General features: G+C 64.2%; 6 protein-coding genes across 6 annotated transcripts; 4 read left to right on the forward strand and 2 right to left on the reverse strand.

Moving 5' to 3' along the window:
* Nucleotides 1-119: 119 nt before the first annotated feature.
* Nucleotides 120-3462, reverse strand: SPBC3D6.12 (putative WD repeat-containing protein). Its single transcript, XM_062771630.1, has 6 exons — nt 3369-3462; nt 3202-3312; nt 2509-3162; nt 1569-2459; nt 1135-1530; nt 120-1095 (listed from the first exon to the last, which is right to left on the reverse strand). The coding sequence occupies exons 1-6, from the start codon at nt 3402-3404 to the stop codon at nt 214-216; spliced, it is 2970 nt and encodes a 989-aa protein (XP_062627614.1). The 5' UTR covers nt 3405-3462; the 3' UTR covers nt 120-213.
* An 835-nt stretch (nt 3463-4297) lies between these two features.
* ydcJ lies at nt 4298-6061 on the reverse strand. The gene is made up of 2 exons (XM_062771631.1): nt 5893-6061; nt 4298-5538 (listed from the first exon to the last, which is right to left on the reverse strand). Exons 1-2 carry the CDS (start codon nt 6041-6043, stop codon nt 4352-4354), a joined length of 1338 nt encoding a protein of 445 aa, XP_062627615.1. The 5' UTR covers nt 6044-6061; the 3' UTR covers nt 4298-4351.
* An 872-nt stretch (nt 6062-6933) lies between these two features.
* Nucleotides 6934-9268, forward strand: SPCC965.10_0 (putative transcriptional regulatory protein; the record flags this gene model as incomplete). Its single annotated transcript, XM_062771632.1, has 6 exons — nt 6934-7182; nt 7280-7317; nt 7420-7520; nt 7570-8051; nt 8093-8641; nt 8699-9268. Exons 1-6 carry the CDS (start codon nt 7048-7050, stop codon nt 9266-9268), a joined length of 1875 nt encoding a protein of 624 aa, XP_062627616.1. The 5' UTR covers nt 6934-7047.
* A 969-nt stretch (nt 9269-10237) lies between these two features.
* AN1805_0 (Carbonic anhydrase) lies at nt 10238-11035 on the forward strand (the record flags this gene model as incomplete). Its single annotated transcript, XM_062771633.1, has 1 exon — nt 10238-11035. The coding sequence occupies one exon, from the start codon at nt 10238-10240 to the stop codon at nt 11033-11035; it is 798 nt and encodes a 265-aa protein (XP_062627617.1).
* Nucleotides 11036-12197: 1162 nt separating this feature from the next.
* Nucleotides 12198-13697, forward strand: est_1 (Esterase). Its single transcript, XM_062771634.1, has 3 exons — nt 12198-12750; nt 12803-12879; nt 12925-13697. The coding sequence occupies exons 1-3, from the start codon at nt 12218-12220 to the stop codon at nt 13587-13589; spliced, it is 1275 nt and encodes a 424-aa protein (XP_062627618.1). The 5' UTR covers nt 12198-12217; the 3' UTR covers nt 13590-13697.
* Nucleotides 13698-14742: 1045 nt separating this feature from the next.
* Nucleotides 14743-16727, forward strand: terJ_5 (Efflux pump terJ; the record flags this gene model as incomplete). Its single annotated transcript, XM_062771635.1, has 2 exons — nt 14743-15440; nt 15492-16727. The coding sequence occupies 2 exons, from the start codon at nt 14743-14745 to the stop codon at nt 16552-16554; spliced, it is 1761 nt and encodes a 586-aa protein (XP_062627619.1). The 3' UTR covers nt 16555-16727.
* Between the last annotated feature and the right edge of the window lie 432 nt (nt 16728-17159).

Genomic DNA, 17159 nt, shown 5'->3' on the forward strand with positions numbered 1-17159 from the left:
GTAGAGATTGCCGAGTCAGTCACAAGCACCCACGACCCACCCGCGCTTGTCCGACACGACACGCCACGAGGCGGGCTCGAGCCTACGGCTTGCCGACGGTAAGTGCCAAGTCACAGCCATGTTCTAGACCAAACAATGCATGCTATGCGATGGGAGAAACAGATGCACGTCACCGACCAACCACGCCACCACCTTACACCATACACGCCACGCCTACGCCCGCACGTCGACGCGCTTCCGCTTGGCCCGCGACTCGTCGAGCCGCTTGCGCACCGCCTCCTCGTCCATGCCCTCCTGCTCGAGCAGCCCCGCTGTCCGGTCGCTCTCCCACCGCGAACGGAGGAACCGCAGCCCCGCAAGGTTGTAGCCCATCCGCGTGCGGTGGCGCTGGAGCGCCGCGCGCACGTGCGTCCGCAGCGACACGAGCTGTACCCGCATCACCTTGTTCGCGACCAGCTGCGCGTGGTGCGTCCGGATGAGGAAGTGCAGCAGGCGCGCCGTGAGGATGATATCGCGGTCCTTTTGCGCCCACTGGTCGAGGTACGCCAGCAGGCTGACCACCTGGCGGAATGGGAGCACCAACAGCGCGTCCTCCATGTTGGCGGCCGGGATCTTGGCGAGCGTGTTGTAGACGTGCTCGTCGGGCTCGACACCGCGGGCGACGAGCTCGGCCGAGCGCGTGGGCGCAGGGAGCGTCTCACCCGCTGGACCGAGGCGCGCCTTCTCAGCCTCGTACTCCTCAAACAGGGTGCGCTCGGCGTCTGCCAGCTCGAGCGCGTCCATGATCCGCTCGCCCGCCATGAGCGTCTCGGCCGTCTGCTTCTGCACAGCCTCGACCTCGCCCGCGCCCTCCTCGCCGTCCTCGTCAAGGTCGTCAGCCAGCCCAGTGTTGTTGAGCTGGTTGGCCAGGTCGGCGTCGTGAGCCGCCTCGAGCTCGCGCTCGCGCTCTTCCTCGAGGAACAGCGGCTCGTCCGTCTTCTCCCAGATACGAATGCTCTTGTCGTGCGAGCCGGTGACGACAAAGTTGCCCTGCTGGGACACGGCGAGCGCCCAAACTTCGCCGTGGTGGCCCTCAAACTTCTGAATGAGCTCAAACTGAGTGGGTTAGCAGAGCACCTTCCAACAAGCACCCACCTTGTCGCCGTCCCAGTACTTGAGAAGGCCGTCCTTGCCGACGGTCCAGAAGTAGTGGCTGTTCTTCTCAAACCCAACCTGCATCACACTGTCGTCGTGTGCAAACAGCGAGCGGTGGCAGTCGCCAAAGTCGAGGCCCCAGATCTTGACGTTCTTGTCCGCCGAGCAAGTGACAATGAGCTTGGAGTCAGACGAGATATCAAGCGAGAGCACGGGCAGCTTGTGGCCGTAGAGCGAGAGGAAGAACTTGAGCGTGTCCTGGAAGAAGATCTTGACAGTCGAGTCGAGCAGCGACACGGCAAGGAACCGCCCATCAGGGCTGTACTTGACTGCGAGCACGTCGTCGGTCATCTTGAGCGTGCGGACATGAACCAGCGCGAGCTGCTTGTTCTTATACTGCCCGTCAGCACTTAGCCCCACAAACACCAACTCACAATCGTCTCCACACCAAGTCGGCTAACGACCCGCTCGCCCTCGCCGTCCTCGCGCATCTCAAAGTCCCAGAACTTGACATCCTTGTCTGCGCTACCGCTGACGAGCCCACGCCCGTCAGGACGCACATGCAGGCTCCACACGGGGCCCTTGTGCGCCTCGTACCGCGCGAGCAGGGTGCTCGCGGCCACGTCGTACAGGAGCAGCTCGCCGGCCTTGGTGCCGACGACGACGTGCCGGTCGCCAGGGAGGAATGTGCAGCAGAGCGCGTAGCCGCACTCCATTGTGCGCAGGACGGCCGTCGTGCGCAGGTTCCACACCTTGAGCGTGCCGCTCGCCGCCGACGCGAGCACCTGGTCGTCGCTCGACACGGCGAGCGCGCGCACGTCGTGCCTGTGGCCCGGCAGCTCGACAGAGTGCACCTTGACTGGCTCGGGCTCGGACCCGTCGGCGAGCTTGGACTTGCCCTGCGGAACGGGGATAGTGTACGCCTCGAGGCTGTTGTTCGACTGGGCGAGCAGGAGGCCGACGTTCTTGCCCGTCGTCTCGGACGCGATGGCGAACGACTTGACCTTGGCGTTGGCCTTGACGACACACCACGTCGTCACGCGGTCCTCCCACTTGATCTCGGCGTCGGCGGCCTCGTTGGCCTCGGCCTCCTCCTCGGTCGCGGCGGTGCCCTTCTTCTTCTTGCTCTTCTCGCGGTCGCGCTTCTTCCTGCGCGCCTGTTTGGCCGCGACCTCCTCCTCGGACCGGACGCGCAGGACGGCTGTTGTCTTGTCCGACGTCTGCGCAAAGATCAACGGCAGGGTGGGGTGGAACGCGAGCTGCGTCACGGCGTGCTGCGAGGCCGGCAGCGGGACGGTGCCGAGGAAATGGACGAGCTTGGCCAGCTGGCGGCGGCGTCAGCACTACATTCACCCAGTCCCCCGAGCCACTCACCTCGCCGTTCTCCTCCTTCAAGCCCTTGACCAAGGCCGCCTTGCTCAAACTCCACGCCTTGACCTCGCCATCACCGCTCCCCGTCAAGATGACCCACCGGCCATGCACCTCCTCCTCGTTGTCGCCCTCGCCCTCGCCCTCCTCCTCCTCCGTCACAGCGGCGGACGTGACCTCGCCGCGGCCGACAACAACAGTCTGGACGCAGTGCTGTGTGCTGAGGTCCCAGAGCTTGAGGTACGTGTCCTTGCTCGTCGTGACGAGGAACCCGGGGTGCTGCGCCGCGCCGAGCTCGGGGTGGGGCACGAACGTGATGCTCGTCACTGGGCCGCGGTGTCCGCGCAGGCGGAAGAGTCCGACCTCGGCGACGCGGTCCCACACGACGACCTCGCCCTCGCTCCCGCCCGACGCGAGGCGGCTGCCCTCGCCGTCCCACGCGAGGAAGGTCACGCCCTTCTTGTGGCCGTTGAACGTGACCACCTCTGTGGCCTCGGTGGACGGCGACGAAGGCTCCCACGACCACAGGCGGATCGAGCCGTCCGTGTACGACACGGCAAACGTCTGCTCGGCGGTACTGGAGCCCGAGGTCGACGAGACCGGCGCAGGCTGGAGAGCCGTGACAGGGGCGGTGACGCCCGTAGCATGCCACATTGAGACCTGGGGTCAGTAAGGCTGCGGCAAAGGAGAGCAACGTACCATCTCGCCACGCTTCACGTCCCACACGAGCAGGTCCTCCCAGCCCGCGACGTACGCGTACCGCCCGTCGTAGGAAGCGTTGGCGGTCGGCGAACACACCACGCCAAAGGCCTGCGCAGTGAGTGAGCTGGTGCGTCCGGGGAAACGGGGAGCGGGGTAAGACGTACCTGTGTTGGGCCGTGGCGCATATATGATCGCACCATTGTCTACTCTCTGTGCTTGTTGTCGCTGTCGAGGTAGAAGGGGTGTGTGATGTAGTTGGTGCTGCAGCTCGTCGCTGCAACTTGAGTGAACCTCCATCTCTATCCAAAATCGCGGAAAAAATAGTTCCGCGATGTCATCTTGTCACGTGACTCGACATCTCACTGTTTGTGTGTGCCACTCTGGTTGCAGTAGACTTGCTTTCGTCGACAATTGCATAGAGCAATGCAATGCATAGGTGGTAACATAGGTGGTCCATGGACGAAGAGTGCTCTCAAGAGGGATTCATAGGGGAGCCTTTGCAGGCAGCACTGTTGGTGCCCCACATGGCGGGTGTGTGGCGATGCCGTCCTCCTCAACCTCGCACCAGCGACACACACACCACACACCACACACCACACACCACACAAAAAGCTCTACACCCGCTCCCGAACCCCGGCCGCCAGTCTCCTTCCTCCTGAAACCGGTTCGGATTCAGCGAGGGGGCTCGAACCCCCAACCTTGCAGTCGTGGTGGGTGCACACCCCGGCGGTTGGTTAGACCGCTGCTCCACGCACTGCTGTTGTGCTCGTGGCTTGGTCACTTGGCTGTGGCTCCGCTCGGTGTCGTACCCACAGCACACAGCACACAAAAGGTTCTCCTCGCCCACTCCCGGATCCCGTTGCCAATCTCCTTCCTCCTGAGACAGGTTCGGATCAACAGCGAGCAGGCTCGAACCCCCCATCTTCAGCCGTGGGAGATGCACCTCCCGGCGGTTAAACCGCTGCTCCACGCGCTGCTGGATGTCTTGTGACTCGGTCAATTGGCTGTGGCTCGGCGTGGTCTCGCACCCGCCTACACTGCACAATAACACACCTACACCGACTCGCACTCGCCCCCTGCAACCCCACACCGATGCCAATACAATGCCTGCATGTAATACATTATACGAATACACGCCACCCGTTGCTTACGCAGGCAGCTTCCAGCCAAGCTGCTCCTCGAGCTTGCGGATCGAGCTCTCCTGGATCCCCTCGTGGAGCGCGAAGCTATCCCTCAGCTTGATAGGCAGGAGGGCGGCAAACTTTTCCCGGGTAGCGTTGCGTGCAGGGGGCGAAGGCGAGCGCTTGCCCGGCGAGTCGGGCGAGTCGAGGTTGGACTGGAAGATGCCGGCCGCCGAGGCGGGGAGGAAGTCCTCGTACGTCACGGGCGTCTGGGACACGACGCCGTCGCGGACGAGCTCGGCGAGTGCCTTGGGCGCGGAGGGCGCGGCGCCGACGAGCGCGTATTCAAAGTATCCGAGCGCCTGCGCGGCGATCTCCTCCCAAGTGTCTGGGAACGCCTCGAACACCTTGCCCAGCGCCTTCTGGTGGGACGCGTTGTCGACCGCCGCGGGGATCTTGGACATGAGCTCGAGGTACAGCGCGTGGCCCTTGCGCGTGAGGGCCTGGCCGCGCTGCTCGATCTCGCCGAAGCGCGCGCGGTGCGAGCCCGAGGTCGAGCCGCCGCCGGGGAAGTTGATCGGCTCGGTGAGCGCCTGGAACGACGTCTGGCGGAGGAGGATCTCGCACGCACGGCGGGGCGGGCCCTCGATGATGGTCTTGGGCGTGATGCCGCGGCGCGACATGCCCTCCTGCGCGGCGTCGATGTCGAGCACGCGCGGCGTGAGGTGGTTGATGTGGGGGCCCTTGAAGGCGGCAATGTCGGCGACGAGGGCGTGCGCCTCGTGCATGCGCTCGTAGACGTCGCGGGTTACGAGGGCAGTGTCGTGCCAGCGGAAAGTGTCGAGGGCCTTCTCGACAAGCAGGGCAGCGTCGGCCTCGACGAGTCCGCCGTCGGACTCCGACTTGGCGACGAGTGTGCGTACTTCAGGCTGGAAGATGTCGCGGTTGGCAAGCACGGCCTCGACCTCGGCGCGGAGCTCGGGCTCGAGGAGCTCAGGGAGGAGCAGCGACGTGAAGACGCGGAAGGGGTTGTACGCGAGCGACGAGCGCGCGGTGGGGCGGAAGGCAGTCGCGTGGACGGGAACGCCGACAGGCGACAGGTCGTAGTAGCCCACGGGCTCCATGCCCATCTGGGCGAAGAGGCGCGCGATCATGGCCAGCTCGTCGGGCTTGCCGAGGCGGATGGCACCGTGGCGCTCAACTTTGAGGCGGTCTGCGCGTGTGAGCGGGGTTCATGGACGACTCCTCGGCCGAGAGCAACTCCGGCGCCACGGCAAGCCAAGTCCCGGCGTCGGCGGTGGAGGTGCGGGGCCTCCGCAAAATCAGCCCGCTGTCGCGGACTCGCCACGGCGACGTTTTCTCGCGCGATCGCGAGCGCGACTGTTGTCCAAGAACACGGCAGAACGCTTCCCAGCAATGCTGGAGACGTGGGTTGCTCGTGCATGAACAAGCTGGGGCTTGTGCGCAAGTGAGGCACTCTGTGGCGTCATGCCACTCTTATCTCTTGCCAGTTCCACTCTTATCTCTCGCCGCCTCGCTCGCCTCAACGCCGCCTCCAATCACTCACCCTCAGGCTTGATGCCAGTCTCGGCGTTGACGTCGTCGACGAGCTCGATGAGGTCTCCGTAGAGGGGCACCTCGGCGCGGTACATGGCGCTGAGGGCCGAGCAGAAACGGGCGCGGAGCTCGTCCTTGGAGACAAAGGTGGCGGCGGACATGGCGAGGGTGGGGAGGGGGGGAGGAAGTGGCGGGGAGAATGGAGAGGAGGGGGGGACAGGTGGAGTTAAGCAGATGCTTGCTTGCTCAGCGTCGTGAGTGAGGCACAAGTTGATGATCAGCAAGGCAGCCAGCAGCTCGCGTTAATATAAAGTCGAACGCGCGGCGGCTAGTTGGTGATACGGGCTGGCCGCTTAGCGCTCGCTCACTCCGTGCCATGGTCCGCGGGGGCGGGCGGGCCAAGCCAAGCAGCGTGCCGGAGTGGCCCGGTCAGTCCGAGTCGTGCATAGGCGGACGTGAGCGACATGCACAGTGTTAGCGAGGTGGTGGCTGTCCGCGGTGTCGGACTGCGAGCAAGTCCGGCGGCTACTCCGCGATGCCGGGAGGAACACGTGGTCCACGTGGCAAGTCACTCAAGCCTCGAAGCCGGCGAGTCCGAAATCTGCACACTCTGGCTTGGACTTGTGTGGCTTTGCATTCCGTGTCGGAGTGAGATGATGGCGAGCACCGGGATGTCTGGGAGAGGAGACAAGGAGCGGGGGGTGTTGGAAGACTGGCTGTGGGCCGACGACGGAGAATGAAGAGATGGGCAATGTGTGAAGGAGTTGGATGAGTTGGGGGTAGTCAAAGCTTGTGAGTTGGTGGGCAGCAGCCAGCCAGGCCCTCGCTCGGCGTCATGTGATGCCTCTGTCTCGATCGTCTCGACTCGCTTCAGTCATAGGCTTACACATGCATGCGGTCTGTCGGTGCTTCGGGTCTCTCCAGCTGTGCATTGTCGTGCAGGTTTCTCGGGATCGTGGAGTTTAGAAGAGAAAGAGGAGGAGGAGCAGATGCCGCCTTGATAGATCAGCAACTTGCCCCATCTTGCGCGGTTAGTGCTCTGCCATTATCTCGCGCTTAGCAACTGGTAACTTTGCATCCCTCCAACTGTCCACTACTTTACTCCACACTGTCCAACTCCAACTACCCGCCCACTCGACACCCGCTATCATTATCGCTCGCAACAATGCCACCACAACAACGAAGAATATCCCAGTCGCCATCACCAGCGCCCGAGCGCGGCTCGCCATCAACTTCGCCATCAAGCACGGCAAAGCGAAAGCGCTCACGCGCGGGATGCTACACTTGCCGCAGGAGAAAGGTAAGGCTCAACCTCAAGGCGAGGATGACGTCGTGAGACCTCCTCCATATCGCCCCCCCCCCTCGCCCCCCATCACACATCGCTGACTCGTCCCCAGAAAGCATGCGACTCGGCGCGCCCAGTCTGCGGGTCATGGTGAGTACTGCGCCAACGGTCGTGCATAGCACTTCCGGACTCCTCGCCGCGGCCACGCTGCCCCCGAGCCGATGTTTGCCGACGCCGACACTAACGCCCCAGCACCCGCCTCGGCATACCGTGCGTCTTCCCAAAGCTGTACCGCAACGCAAAGGGCGACCTCGTGCCCTCGCCGCAGCCGAACGGGCGGACTCGCAAGCTGCGTGAGTGGCCGCGGGCGTGTACCAAGCTCCTTTATTGACCAGCCGGCAGCTCGCGGTGACTCAGTGGAGAACGAAGAGCCGCCCCACGCCGGATCGAGCACTGCAGCCTCGGCAGACATTACTGGACCACCAACACACACGACCGTCACCACGAGCCCCGGTGTAGCGACCGCCCCACCCCACACGCAGACATCGCCCGAGTGGCACCGCGCCGCGCGCCAGCCGTCCCCGGAGCGCAACTACGACGAGGGGGCCGAGGGGGAGGACGAGTCGGCCCTGGACCAGTTCCTTGCGTCCCTTGGGGACGCGGAGTCGGGACAGGCGTGGGCGTGGCCCCTGCTTGATGGCTCTGGGGGCGGGCTGGAGCTCGACCTCGGCGCATCGCATGCCGACGGGGCGACGGGAGGGGCGTGGGCAGGAGGCGTGCATGGCGTCCCCCTTGCCCCGGGGTATGACAGCCACGGCGTGTTCGCGAGCAACAAGATGGTCACTGCTGCTGCCGTGCTCGAGCATTTGCCGACGCTGTATGATGTGAGTCTGTGGGGTGCGAGGCGCTGCTGACGCCGCCACAGTACTTTGTCACGTCATTCTCGCCAGTCCTGTCCGTCCTCGGTGGGCCGGGGCACAACCCCGTGCTCGACCAGCTGTTACCCGTCGTCCAGCGGTCACCGCTCGTCATGTGCGCGTTGATTGCGTGGGCTGCGACGCACCGCGCGGGCACCGGCCACCCGTACCACGACGTGGCGCGCGTGTCGGCCGAGACGGTCGAGATGCAGATCGACTCGCTCGACGTCACGCGCGACTTCACCAACGACGAGCGGGAGGAGTACATGTGGACGCTGATCATCCTCGGCGGCGTCGAGATTGTGCGCGGCGACAGCAAGGGCTGGGTGCGGCGGCTGCCCATGGCGCGCGGGATGCTGGAGAAGGCCCTCGCGTCGGTCGACTTCAAGTCGTCGCCAACGTGGCAGAGCCTGGCGTACAACACGGCGTATCACGACATTTTGTCTGTGATGGCGATGACCCGGGGCCCGAAGTGGCCGGCGGTCTATGACCGCATCCTGAACCACAACAATGTCGAGATTGACGGGTACATGGGTGCGACGCGGCGGATATTCTACGTGAGTTGGGCGGCGGCCGACATCCGAGTACTAGCCGCTGACTGTCACCTCGCGCAGCTGCTGACCGAGATCTCCACACTCGCGACCAAGGTAGCCGCCACGCTTGATCTGCCAGAATCGGACGACAAGGACCGCGAGCTCACCGACCTGGTTGGGCAGCACGAGGCGCTGCTTGCACGTCTGCGTGCCGTTGCTATCCCCCTCGGCGTGTTCGTCCAGCTGCCAATCGGCACGGACCGGTCGCACCTCATTGTGGCGATCGAGGTGTACCGCAGCGCGGCCGAGCTGTACCTGCGGCATACGGTGCTCCGTGCCGGCTCGTCCGACCTGCAAAGCCGCTTGATCGCCAAGCGGCTAATGCACAACCTCCGTTTGATCCTCGGCACGCCGCACGAGTCGCAGATGATGTTCCCCCTGTTCTTGGCAGGCGTGTATACCGGCCACGACGCGGGACGCACCGAGATTGTCAACATCTTCACCAAGTTTAGCGAGCGCACTGGCGTGCGCAGCGTGATCACCATCATCAACCTCTTGCTCGAGGTGTGGAAGCGGGATCCGGACGGGACGCTGTACGTCGACTGGCGCAAGCTGGCGGAGGAGTCGGGGGTGGCCGTGTCGTTTGGCTAGGAGGGAGATGGTCCGTATCTTTATATTTGCCTACAGGCGGTATGTGCATGTTGTTAATCAGCGTGGTCAGTAAGCGCAAGATGTGGTGAGGTCAGCAGGTGTGAGCGTGTGAAGAAGCCACAAGCCAGCGTCAACCACGAGCATGAGCGTCAAGCAACAGAGATGCACGAGACTAGTGAGTAACCAGGTCTGTTCATGGGCAGGCAGTGGTCTTGTCTTCGGGCGGCAACCTTGAGCGGACGGGACAATAGCAATGGCGACGACTGTGGGCAGCAGTCAACTGCGTGACGACCTGCGGGGAGCGGCTGCATTGACGACGAGCCGTGCACCACCAGCCAGTCGAGGTTTCGGCTTGGACCTGCGCTCAGACCACCACGCACGACGATTCTCAAACCTTTATAAACGACGCACGGTGGGCATTCAAACAAGCTCTTCATCGTCTCCATCGTCCTCGACCCTGCCTTCGTCCATCATGATACCCACATTGATGTCTCTTCCAAATTCCATCAATGCCGAGCACCTCCCTCTGCGTTTCCGACAGCAAACCCCATCACAGAGTGCCTGTCGGAGCCCCGCGCCCCAAACGAGCCGCGGCAAGCGCCCGCCCGCCGCTCGAGTTCCAACAGACCTCGCTGGCTCTTGGCAGGAGGCGAGGCGCGTGAGGGTCGAGTCGCGCTCACTGCTGCAGCCCTCCGCCCTGCCCATCTGCCCAACCAGTCGCCGCCGTCTCCGTCGCCGTCAGGGCGATGCATGCAATGTGATTGACCGAGGTGACTGACCCCCTCCCTGGGTGGCGGAAGCAAAATTGACCATTCACTGACTTTGCTTTTATGGGGCGGATGACGGGCTATCGGAACGTCCCAAGCCCCCCTCACTCGTCGCGCAATCAGTCGTCGACGTCCACGACATTTTATCAGACCCTCGCCGAGCAGCAGCGCCTCACCGACGACCGACGACAGCCGCCGCCTCATGAACGTTCGCTCATCTCTTCGTCCTCTCATCTCGTCTGCTGCTTCGCGCCTCGCAACCTCGCGTCCATCCCTTGTCCGCCTCTGCTCGTCATCAACTCACACCTCCACCTCATCCCCGGCCGACCCCCCCGCTAAATTCTCCACGATGGACTCGTACCTCAAGCAGTCGCACAACCGCGTGTTCGAGAAGAACAAGGAGTGGGCGCAGCAGCAGCTCGCCAAGGACCCGCACTTCTTCGAGAACCTCGCGGCGGGCCAGAGCCCAGAGTACCTCTGGATTGGGTGCTCCGACTCGCGCATGCCCGCCGAGGTCATCACTGGTCTCGAGCCGGGAGAGGCCTTCATCCACCGCAACATTGCCAACATGGTCAACAACCTCGACCTGAGCGCGATGAGCGTCATCAACTACGCCGTGCGCCACCTCAAGGTCAAGCACATCATCGTGTGCGGGCACTACGGCTGCGGCGGCGTCAAGGCCGCCATGACGCCCCAGGACCTGGGCATCCTCAACCCGTGGCTGCGTAACATCCGCGACGTGTACCGCCTGCACGAGAAGGAGCTCGACGCGATCGAGGACGGCGAGAAGCGCTACGAGCGCCTCGTCGAGCTCAACGTCGTCGAGCAGGCCCGCAACGTCATCAAGACGGCGGCCGTCCAGCAGAGCTACAAGGAGAACCACTTCCCCATCGTCCACGGCTGGGTGTTCGACTTCCGCACCGGCCTCCTCAAGGACCTCGAGATCGACTACGCTTCGGTCCTTGCCGACATCCAGAAGATCTACAACCTCAACGAGTAGGCATAATAACTCGACCAACCAACGCGATGGCCGGCCACGACGACGACCACGCCACAGTATATAGAATGCCGACGGGAGGCGACAGCGGCGTACCCAGAGCTAGACACGACCGCCGCATGCAGCAGGCGACTTGATGCGTGCAGCGCAGGAGTGGGGTGGAGCGGCGGGCGCGACAGAGACGAGGTGCCGGCCGGCCCGAGGGCGACGAGGCAACCGGGCCACGGGGGTGACTGCGGGCGAACAGGCTGGGGGGCTGCAATTGAAGCTCACGGCCTCGGCATGACGCGGCAGCCTCGCCTGGCTGAGCCAGCGCCGGCAACGGACGTCTTATCCTGTGCTATGGCGGGCACGCGAGCGCGGCAGTGGCGCCGCCTTAGTTCCGCTCGCATGTCGGTCCGAGAATGACAGATAGCGCACGGCATCGATCGAGCGGGCGTCGAGTGGTCGTGATCAGAGGTAGCCTGCCTGGCTCAGCGCCAGCGCCCGATCCTAGCGTCTGGCGGTGCGGTGCGCCTACAGTATGACTGATGGCGCATGCGTCCATGAATGGCCATTGCCAAGGGCCGACATGGACCTCGATTCCTCCAAGCTACTGGCCTTGGCGAAATGGACACAGCCTCCACGCTGGGGTACTGAGACACGCCTCCACGCACTCTTCTCGCGGCGTCGAGCTGGCCCAGCGGCCAGCGTGCCGAGCTGGATGACAGGAGACTCCACCGCCCCCGACAAGAGGGCCGGTGTGTGATCGGCGGTGTGGCTTCCCGCCCGGCGTTTGTGGGCTGGAGTGAAAGGAAGGAGGGCCATGTATGTACTTACCGTTGGCGATCACTAGCCGTACTCGTGTACTGTACATTTACTCGTTCGCATTGCTGCATCATTCCAGTACGTTACACAACGTGCACACGACACACCGACGAGACGACGAGACACTGTTGGTGGGGCGGGGCGGGGCGGGGCTGGGCGGTTACTAACGCCGCTGAGGTCATTCAACGTTGTCTGGCACGTGGATTGCGCAAATGGCCCATATGCCCGAGTAACTACTAACCAGACCTGCCTCACCTCGACGCGTCTTGCTGCTCATGACCGCTTACCAGGAATGAATGCCGGTGGCGACGTGCCATGCCGAGTGTGAATGGACCACCAGCATCCACGCTACAAACCACACCAGCATGGGCATCTAACATGCTCACTACTCTCCACCCCTCCTCATCCACGACACAGACAACAACAACAATGGGCGTCCCGCAGTACCCCGTGTCGACGTTCCGCGCGAGCGCCAAGCCGTCGGCGAACGGCATCCCCCGCACGTTCGGCCAGGTCGTCGAGGCGCTGGTCCGCGTGCTCGTCGCGCTGATTACCACGCCGGCCAACATCGTCACCTGGCTGCTCTTCTGCCCGCCGATCCCGCTCAAGCTCTTCCTCCTCTCCCGCATCGTCAAGTACAGCCGCTCGCTGACGCCGTACCTCCTCGCGCGGGAGAGCAAGAAGGAGGCAAGCCACAAGCCCGCGCGCCCGGTCGTGCCGTTCGGCGATATCGAGAAGACCGTGTCCACGACCAACGTCACTGTCCCTGCCGCCAAGCGCCAGCCCAGCGCGCCACCCCAGATCCAGCCCACCGAGGCGTACGGCTTCATCCTCACCCCCAACGGCTCGAAGGGCAAGGGCGCCGACAAGGCCCAGCCGGGCGAAAAGATCATCATCTACTTCCATGGCGGGTGGGTGGATGCTGGACCCTGGAGATAAGACAACGCTGACCCGCCCTCCCAGCGCGTACGTCGTGGGCCACCCGCTCTGGACGCCGTTCGCGCTCCAGCTGGCGCGGGATGCGCGTGTGCGCGTGTACGGTAAGATATTGTGCCTGCCCGTGGCCGCTCGCTGACCTCGCCCAGCCGCGCAGTACCGCAAGGCGGTGGATGCGACCTCTGCCTGGCCGGCGCAGCTGCAGGACGGCCTCGCGGCGTGGGAGCACGTCACTGGCGAGCTGGGCTTCGAGCCGCACAACGTCATCATCGCGGGCGAGAGCGCCGGCGGGCACCTCTCGCTCGCTGTCTCCACCCAGCTGGGGCAGTGGGACGCCCCCGGCCCAGGCGGCCTGGCCCTCTGCTCGCCGTGGGTCGACGTGACGCGCAGCTTCACGCCGCCCGCCGCCTCGTGGATCGACTACCTCGAGCCCTTCTGGAGCCGGTACCACATCCCCTCGCTGGTGCGCTACCTCACGGCCGAGGGCGAGCGCTCGCTGCTCGTGAGCCCCGCGCTCGCAGAGGCAGGCGCGTTCGACCACCTCGCAAAGGGCAAGACGAGCGTCTTCGTGTCCGTCGGCACGGCAGAGACCATCGCGCCCGAGATCTACGCGCTCATCACCCGCCTCAAGGGCGACACCGTCAAAACGGCCGTGTTCGAGGACGAGAACGGCCTGCACATCGCGCCCGCGTTCGCGCTGTTCCAGGCCAGCCCGAAGCAGTACACCAAGTTTGCGGCCGGCGTCAAGGGCCTCGTGAGGGACATTGACGCCGCGAACAAGCAGCGCGCGAAGGAGGCCGCTCCGTCGGCGTGAGAGAGAGAGGGAGAGAGTGCCGGTGCCAGAGGTCGACGGCAAGGCGGCAAGGCGGAGGGAGCAATGCCAACTCGCCACAACCCGCCAAACATACCCTTGTAGCTATGCATTCTGTGGCCGTCACTGTGCAGACCAGTCCCCGGGGCGTGAGTATCCTTCGTCAGCATTTGGAATCGGCGCATATCTCAGGGTGCTGCCGCCCCGGCCGACGAGTATCTTATCGGCCGGCCGGCGGTCTGGATGTACTGTAGGTCTGGATGTTGGGGGGTGGTCGGCGGGCGAGTGCATGTCGCGCCGAGCGAGCGTATCCTGAACGAGTCGAGTCGAGCAGCCCGCCGCACTCGGCGCATCGGCGCCATTGGGTGCCGATGTCGCTCCGTTGGCAGGCGAAGGAGACACGGAAGTGATCCCCGAAACCCGCACGGCGTCTTGCCCAGCCGCCGTGGCATTGCGGACACGGATCTGTCGCCCGCCCGCCAGCAGCCGGTGATGGCGTGCCGCGTCGCATTGGTGTCGAAAAAAATGCATTCTGCTCGTCGCGTCGGAAGTCGGCGTGGAAGGCGCTCCTTCGCTGCGTGTGGTGAGGTGAGGCATGTTGTGGACGCGGTGTGGGTCGGTGCCACTGAGTGAGACTGGACCAGGTGACCAGGTGACACCCCCGCCTCCCCACCCAGATACGCCAAGAGCATTCATTGCATGACTGATACTTCGCTTCGGATCGAGGCACGCTCGTTCCTTCGCTCGCAGCGACTCGTTGTCCACTAGGACTAGGCGACCCAGCCGAGATGCGGCGCGCATGCTGCTGCGGCGCACGGCTGCTGCTCGCCTCGCTTTGCTTGCAGCATGCATATGCCGTGCGTGGAGCGTTATGCCGGAGCTAGCTGAATAGAGCGGGAGGGGGATGGCGCCTAAGGCCTAGGTGAAATGAAAAATAATCAGTGCTCGCTCGCCGCGGGCAGTTTCCGAGAGCCGAGGTATATTGGTCGTGCAAGTAACCCGAGACAGCAACTACCTCATCACGTTGCTTTGCCTCGTCGCTCTCAACTACATCTGCATGGCCTAGGACGGTGTGAACGGCCGCGACGACGCGCGGCATCCCTCTCCCCAATCCCTCTCATCTCCTCGCCCATCTCACCCAGCACCTGCCTACACAATGGCATCATCGCCCTCCGAAAAGACACACAACGACCACAAGCCGACCTCGCCGCGGCTCACGTCCGGCGCGGCGCTGGTCCCAGTCCTCAGCTCGCACAGCTATGCCGGCGTCGCTGGCGCGTCGGGCGTGTGCGCGAACCCCGAGCTCGCCGCCGTCGTGTCGGCCGGCGCGGCGAGCGCCGCCGGCCTCCCGCCGGCCCCGGAGCCAGAGCTCGTCATCTCCACGGCGCGCACATGGGCAATCATCGCGACCGTGTCCATCGCCATGGCCATCTCGGGCGCGGGCGGCATGGCGCTCTCCATCGCCCTGCCCGACATCCAGCGCGACCTCCACATGCAGGAGTCGCAGCTGCAGTGGGTGAGCTCGGCGTTCGCGCTCACGAACGGCTGTTTTCTTTTGTTGTCGGGCCGCGTGGCAGACGTGTACGGCCGCAAGCTGTGCTTTGTCGTCGGGCTCGTGTGGAACGCAATCTGGACGCTCATCGGCGGGTTCATGCACTCGGCCGCAGCGCTAGTCGTCACCCGCGCCCTCGCTGGCATGGGCAGTGCGCTCTTCATCCCCTCTGCGGTCGGCGTCGTCGCGAGCACGTTCTCTGGCCGCACGAGGGCCACGGCGTTCGCGAGCTTCAGCGCCGGCGCGCCCATCGGCGGCGCGCTGGGTATGGTGCTCGGCGGCTTGCTCACCGCGTACAGTTCGTGAGTTTCTGTGCTGTGATGGGTGGGGTTCGAGCAAGGCTGACGTAGCAGCACATCATGGCGCGGATCCCTCTACGTCCTCGCTGCCGCGACTGCGGCCTGCGGCGTTGCTGGCTGGCTGACGATCCTCTCCGACCGCGGGCTTGACCCCGACCGCCGGATCGACTGGATCGGCGCGGCGATTATCACGATCGGCTTGGTGCTGTTCCAGTTCAGCATCTCGGACGGCGAGAGCGCGCCGCAGGGCTGGAAGACGCCGTACATCATCGCGCTGCTCATCCTCTCGGTGCTGTTCATCGCTGCCTTCTTCTTCTGGGAGCACTACGTCGAGACCAAGACCACCCGCCCTCCGCTCATGAGCCTCGCGTTGTGGACTCGCTCGCGCGGAAAGCTCGCCGCGACGTACGCGATCGGGTGCATCACCTGGATCGGCTTCATCCCCATTTTCTACAACGCGACCCTGTGGTACCAGCAGGTGCAGGGCACGGGTGTCATTGGCGCCATGCTCCGCTTCTTGCCCTGCACAGTGTCGGGCATCATCTGCAACATCATCGTGGCAAAGATCATCCACATCTTCAACAACCAGCTGCTCATCTGCATCGGCGTCGGCGCGACCGGCCTCGCAAACGTGCTGCTGGCAATCTGCAAGCCCGATTCCATCTACTGGGCCGAGGCATTCAACGCCATGTGGCTCGGTGTGCTGGGCGCCGACTTCCTCATGGCCGTCGGATCCATCTTCGTGTCCACCCTCGCCCTGCCAGAGGAGCAGTCGGTCGCCGGCGCGCTCTTCCAGACCATGGTTCAGCTCGGCGGTGCCGTCGGCCTCGCGTTCGCGTCCGTCATCGCGACCAACCTCCAGGCCAAGCACCTCGAGCAGGGCAAGTCGGCATTCGACAGCCTGGTGTACGGATTACACGGCGCGTTCTGGTTCGCCGCGGCGACCTGCTTCACCGCCCTCATCATCGCCGCCATCATGCTCCGCGGGCTCGGCACGTACGGGTCGAAGAGCAAGCCGAAGAGCGTCAGCGGTGCGAGCGACATGACGGCGGCGCATGACACGGCAGCCGACGAGAAGGAGGTGTTGCCCAACGCGGACAAGATCAGCAAAGTATAATAGAGTGATCTTGGCATTAGATTGATCTGGGTATTGTGGCATCCATGTATCTTGCACTGTGATCAGGGGGAGTGCGTGAGGGTGACGCGGCGCCGTGGCCTCATGTCAGTACTTGCTACCGACTTCGTGGTGCGAGCGCAGCAGCGGGCCCTTGGTCGAGAGACGCACCCACCAGCACAGCAGCAGCGCGTGGAGCAGCGGTCTAACAGCCGCCGGGGTGTTTACCCACCACGACTGCAGGTTGGGGGTTCGAGCCCGCTCGCTGGATCCGAACCGGTCCCAGGAGGAAGGGGACTGGCGACCGGGATCCGGGAGCGGGGGTAGAGCTTTTTGTGTGTTGTGTGCCGTGTGCTGTGTGCTGTGTGCCGTGGGTGAGAGGAGGTGGCGGATCGGCGTCATGAGTGGCACCACACACGTGCGGGGGCCGGATATCGAGGTCGACAACATTCCGTCATTGTCGGATACACTCTGTGGGGATGGATCGTCACCGCAGAGGGAGACGCTGCGGTCGCGTCTCGCACCAAACGCGACATGTGACTGGAATGCAACGGCGCACTTGCTCGGATGCAAAGGTCATTTGGCACTCGACGTCAGTGGTGGCCATC

Source organism: Vanrija pseudolonga, chromosome 3 (genome assembly GCF_020906515.1).
Source record: "Vanrija pseudolonga chromosome 3, complete sequence".
Lineage (NCBI taxonomy): Eukaryota > Fungi > Basidiomycota > Tremellomycetes > Trichosporonales > Trichosporonaceae > Vanrija > Vanrija pseudolonga.

Bases quoted from the DNA above. Each gene is read 5' to 3' on its own strand.
- SPBC3D6.12 (XM_062771630.1), bottom strand. From the start codon at position 3,404: ATGGTGCGATCATATATGCGCCACGGCCCAACACAG. The intron at 2,460-2,508 runs GTGAGTGGCTCG...CGCCGCCGCCAG, and splicing joins TGAAGGAGGAGAACGGCGAG to CTGGCCAAGCTCGTCCATTT. The intron at 1,096-1,134 runs GTGGGTGCTTGT...TAACCCACTCAG, and splicing joins AGTACTGGGACGGCGACAAG to TTTGAGCTCATTCAGAAGTT.
- ydcJ (XM_062771631.1), bottom strand. From the start codon at position 6,043: ATGTCCGCCGCCACCTTTGTCTCCAAGGACGAGCTCCGCGCCCGTTTC. The intron at 5,539-5,892 runs GTGAGTGATTGG...TCACACGCGCAG, and splicing joins GACTGGCATCAAGCCTGAGG to ACCGCCTCAAAGTTGAGCGC.
- est_1 (XM_062771634.1), top strand. From the start codon at position 12,218: ATGCTCACTACTCTCCACCCCTCCTCATCCACGACACAGACAACAACA. The intron at 12,751-12,802 runs GTGGGTGGATGC...CCGCCCTCCCAG, and splicing joins ATCATCTACTTCCATGGCGG to CGCGTACGTCGTGGGCCACC. The intron at 12,880-12,924 runs GTAAGATATTGT...GACCTCGCCCAG, and splicing joins TGCGCGTGTGCGCGTGTACG to CCGCGCAGTACCGCAAGGCG.